General features: G+C 39.5%; 1 protein-coding gene across 1 annotated transcript; it reads left to right on the top strand.

Annotated features, from left to right (window-relative positions):
- Positions 1–956: 956 nt before the first annotated feature.
- Positions 957–4,199, top strand: LOC149537345 (protein DETOXIFICATION 48-like). Its single transcript, XM_089802862.1, has 3 exons — positions 957–1,461; positions 2,311–2,577; positions 2,792–4,199. The coding sequence occupies exons 1-3, from the start codon at positions 1,282–1,284 to the stop codon at positions 3,920–3,922; spliced, it is 1,578 nt and encodes a 525-aa protein (XP_089658988.1). The 5' UTR covers positions 957–1,281; the 3' UTR covers positions 3,923–4,199.
- The last annotated feature ends 654 nt before the right edge of the window (positions 4,200–4,853 follow it).

Consider the following 4,853-nt stretch of genomic DNA (forward strand, 5'->3'; position numbering starts at 1 on the left):
GGTTGGATCTATTGTTGGTAAAACCCATTCCAGAAGAAGAAGAAAGAATGAGAGTTTCATCTAATTTATGTTAGTGTTATATCACTATCTACTGGAGGATGTTAGATAGTAGGATGCTGAACTCTCGTAGTATCGTGTTTTGATATTGAATATGGGTGGCTAGTGTGTTGGCCGTTGTTGTGGTTTGTGGGTTGTTAATCAGCTAATAATGATTGTGTCATTAAGTTCTTCTTCCTTTATGAATCAGTTCAATTTTTTACTGCTTTATAATATAAAATACAATTTAAGAAAACTAAAATATTTTTGAATTTGTTATAAATATAAATATTTAACATATCTATACTAGTTAATTGACTTCATATTAGATTTCAAAATAGATAATTTATAAAAGAATGTTCCACACATAGGTAGATATGCCATGAAAAACGATTGATCGATATATAAATATATAGTTTAATCAAATTAATATTCAACCCGACTAAAATAAATAAACATGAATTTGCCATCGAATGAAAATAAACATTATCCTCATGAGGATGCTCATTGCCAATTACAAATAAAGTTCGAATTCACATCCTTTACCTGTTAAACAACTGCAAATGAATGTCAAATCCTCATGAGATTTAATATTCAAGCAAGCATCACGCAACTCTTGAGTGACACTTGTTTTTCAAATCACCTTTCATTACTTTTAATATACTAACGAAAAGGAAAAGGAAAGACATAAAATACTTTCAATTAGCCGTGTGAATGAAGCAGGCATATTAATGTGAAAAAAGGTCCAAAATGTCTTACAGAGAGATGACTGTAACAATCAGGTTTTATCCATCCGATGACTGTAAAAAATTGACAGGGGCACTAATGGCTGGCCCCACAAATTCACCATCGTTGATTTCGTGTAGTGCTGCCTATAAGAGAAACTGAGTCGTGTTCACTCTGCTTGCAAAATAACATGTGACTCACTATGTGTTGGAATTTGGTTGGGAAACAAAATTCACAACACATGATGATGACGACGATGGAAGTTCTGCAAATTAAATTCCTCCTGATAGCAGAGAATTTGCAATTTGTCATTTCCCTCCTTTTCCTTTTTCCCGCATGTGCTGTTTGAATGCACTTTGGAGGTTTAAATCAGTGTTTTGATGCTTGTTTATGATAAGTGTGAAGTGGGAAGGACTGACTCAATGAAGAAGTTAATGTTTTGTCACTGCAAAACATTACGTATGCTTTCATTGCAGACTGCAGTTTTCTGAAGTAAAAGGATCAGCATACCACAAAGCCATGTGTAGACAAAGTTTAAGTGCGAGTTGCATGGATGGCAACGAAGAACAGAAGAACAAGCAGCAGGAGAAAGTGAAAGAGAAAGAGAAAAAGAGCCTCTTTGTCTCTGTGTCTGTTGAGAAATATCATTTCCCAGACGCCAATGACCGGGAGCATCAGATTTACCCAACTGCTACTCAGGTTGGTATGCAAAATAGTTACCTGATTGCCCATTTTTAGGTAATATTATGTTCTTTAATCTTAGTGCTGAGATATTTCCACAATTGCTGTTTTTTTTAGTTCCATTTTGTGTAAGATTTGTGCATGAATTTAGAATCAGATTCCACGATCCATATCATCAGAAAAGAGGCCATGAGAAAAAGGAAGATATAATCTGACCATTTATCTTGACACTTGAAATGATTCATTAAGAAAAGACCACTATGAATGATTCGAAATGTCCATGTCCATACAAAAGATAAACACAGTAATGGACAATCAGATTCTGTGGAATATATTGTCCTTTCCTTTTCAAGACCTCTTCTCCCTCTTTTTTTCTCTTCTTCTCTACGCATCTGCCGCCATAGTTTTAGTGCCGGGTCATTGAAAATAGGCCAGAAAATCTCTTAAGAGTTAATGTGGGCTAACATGAACGAATTGCCGTTGGGCAATCTGGCCCAATGTAGGCTAACATGAATAAATATCATGAGTTAATGCGGGTTAACATGAATGAATTACTGTTGGGCAATCTGTTACATACAGTTGAGAATTCACTGGCGCCATAAAGAACTATAGTTTCACTTTACACTTTCGTTCATTTCTTTCAAAATCTATAAGCCCTAGAAAATGTATAAGCCCTAGAAAATGATGTATTGTTTCGGTGGTGATATTTCCTCTAGAAAATGCAAAAGCCGTAGAAATTAATGTATGGTTTCCGTGGTGATATTTCCCCTAGAAATTGATGTATTATTTTGGTGGTGATATTTCCCCTATAAAATGTACAAGCCTTCGAAATTGATGTATTGTTTTGGTCGTGATTATGCTATACAGATTGCAGAGGAGCTGAAGTCACTATGGGCAATATCCGGACCGATGGTACTAACAGGACTGTTGCAGTACTCGAGGGCCATAATATCAATGCTCTTTTTAGGGCGCCTTGGTGAAACAGAACTCGCCGGGGGTTCACTGGCATTAGGGTTTGCAAACATAACCGGCTACTCGGTCATCTCTGGACTGGCCTTGGGAATGGAGCCCATCTGCGGACAAGCATACGGAGCCAAACGGTGGGGATTGTTGGGACTCTCACTTCAACGAATGGTACTCATTCTCTCCAAATAATTTCTACAATCCATAGACAATTACAGACAATTTCTGAGATTTGAGTGTATAACGTTTCTAATCACTTTCTGAGATTTCATTATGCTAACATCAATATTTCAATATTTCGAATCATATTCGGTGATATTTTAAACATCAATATTTCGAATCACAGTGTAATATTTCTTTAACATCAACGTGTTTCGAATGACAGGTACTCATTCTTCTAGCATGGTCACTTCCTACGCTCGTCGTGTGGCTCAACATGGAAAGAATACTGTTGCTTTGTAGGCAAGACGAGGAAGTTACTAGAATGGCAAAAAAGTACATTCTCTTCAGCGTCCCTGACCTCTTCGCCCAAGCGCTGCTCCACCCCATACGAATCTACCTGAGGTCTCAGAACGTGACGTTCCCTCTTGCATGCACGGCCGCCATTGCAGTGGCCATGCACGTGCCGATAAACATCATGCTCGTGGATTTCCTCGGCATGGGAATAGCGGGCGTGGCGTTGGCGGCTTCATGGACGAGCATGAACCAGATAATTTCTCTCCTCATCTATTTCTCGCTCTCGGGGGTCCATAAGAAGACATGGCCGGGCGGGGGACTCTCGGCGGAGTGTTTAAGCGGGTGGACGCCGCTGCTTAAACTCGCCGTACCGAGCTGCGTATCTGTGTGTTTAGAATGGTGGTGGTACGAGTTCATGATAATCCTCTGCGGGCTGCTCATAAATCCGAGGGCTACGGTCGCCTCAATGGGAATCCTCATCCAGACAACTTCGCTTCTCTACATATTTCCTTCCTCTCTGGGCGTCGGAGTCTCAATTAGGGTTAGCAACGAGCTCGGCGCAAACCGGCCCTCTAGAGCGCGCCGAGCGAGCGTCGTCGCAATCATTTGCTCTTGCATGTTGGGTTTCATGGCCGTGGTGTTTTCTTACCTTGTGAGGCACAGATGGGCGAGATTGTTTACGAGTGATTCGGAGATTTTGAAGCTGACGTCCATGGCTCTGCCCATTTTAGGGCTCTGCGAGCTCGGGAACTGCCCGCAGACCGCTGGCTGCGGGGTTCTCCGGGGCAGCGCGAGGCCTTCGTTGGGGGCCAACATTAACTTGGGCTCGTTCTATCTCGTCGGCATGCCTGTTGCCCTGACCGCCGGGTTCTTTTTCCACTTCGGTTTTGTGGGGCTGTGGATTGGATTGCTCGCTGCTCAGGCGTCTTGTTTGGGGCTCATGCTCTTCCATTTGTTTCGCACCGACTGGTATCTTCAAGCCACGCGGGCTGTTGAGCTCGCTGAGTCTCAAGACCCCAAGATTTGTGAGGATTTGGAGCCACTCGTTGCAGCTGTCTGACCAGGGAAAGGAGGAAATGTGTAGAGTCAATTAGCACATGTTTAGACATTGATTAGAGTCTGTATATAGTGTTGTCTAGCCATTTGTGACGAAAGGATATGAGTCTCATTGGACTTTTAGACATTGTATTTTGGCCTTGTTTAAAGTGTGACGTAATAGGATCTCCACACAAGATTGTGTTCCACTTGTGAGCACTTTGTAAGTATAGAGTTCCATCTTCAAAGACCCATGTCAAAATTTCCTCCGGAGAATGAATGAGTTGAACATGTTCTCATTATCTATTGTGGAATGATCCTCCTCTAAATTTATCTATAGTCTCGACTTTAGGCATTTGGCTGGTTTGATTTGCCGGTGTGAATTCTATAATTTGATGTACTATTTTGGGGGGGTTAAGTTGGGATCTGTTCTTGATGTACTATTTTGGGGGGGTTAAGTTGGGATCTGTTCTTCATTAAATTCAATTAGAATTTAAGATCTTTCTTAATTTTAATTTTAAATGATTATTAGATCTTAATATTAAAACCTAATGGTCCTCTTGGAATTTTATCAATAGTTAATTCTAAGCATTTGATTAATTAGTTTATCTTCTGATTTTTGGTTGGTGGTGTGAATTCTATAAGAAAAGTTCTATAATTTGATGTTTTTTTAAGTCAGGTTGGGATCTTTTCCTCATTGAACTTAACTAGAACTTTAAATATTTTTCAGATTTTAAATGGTTGTGGGTTTCTTTTTTTATCTTTTAACTTTTTATAATTATTGTTTCTGATTTTTGAGTAGTAATCATTCACACTGTGAGATTTGTTATTTGAGAGCTAAAAGTTAGTCATCTAACAATGTCACTAAATACCTACTTAAATATGTCTGGATAATAGAACACCACTTCAAATTTGTCAATTCTTATGAACAAATATTCAAATTAATTTAAGCTACA

This window comes from Cupressus sempervirens, chromosome 9 (assembly GCF_028749045.1).
Source record: "Cupressus sempervirens isolate cs-2001-9-10 chromosome 9, ASM2874904v1, whole genome shotgun sequence".
In the NCBI taxonomy this organism is placed as follows: domain Eukaryota; kingdom Viridiplantae; phylum Streptophyta; class Pinopsida; order Cupressales; family Cupressaceae; genus Cupressus; species Cupressus sempervirens.

Bases quoted from the DNA above. Each gene is read 5' to 3' on its own strand.
- LOC149537345 (XM_089802862.1), top strand. From the start codon at position 1,282: ATGTGTAGACAAAGTTTAAGTGCGAGTTGCATGGATGGCAACGAAGAA. The intron at 1,462-2,310 runs GTTGGTATGCAA...TATGCTATACAG, and splicing joins TTTACCCAACTGCTACTCAG to ATTGCAGAGGAGCTGAAGTC. The intron at 2,578-2,791 runs GTACTCATTCTC...TTCGAATGACAG, and splicing joins GACTCTCACTTCAACGAATG to GTACTCATTCTTCTAGCATG.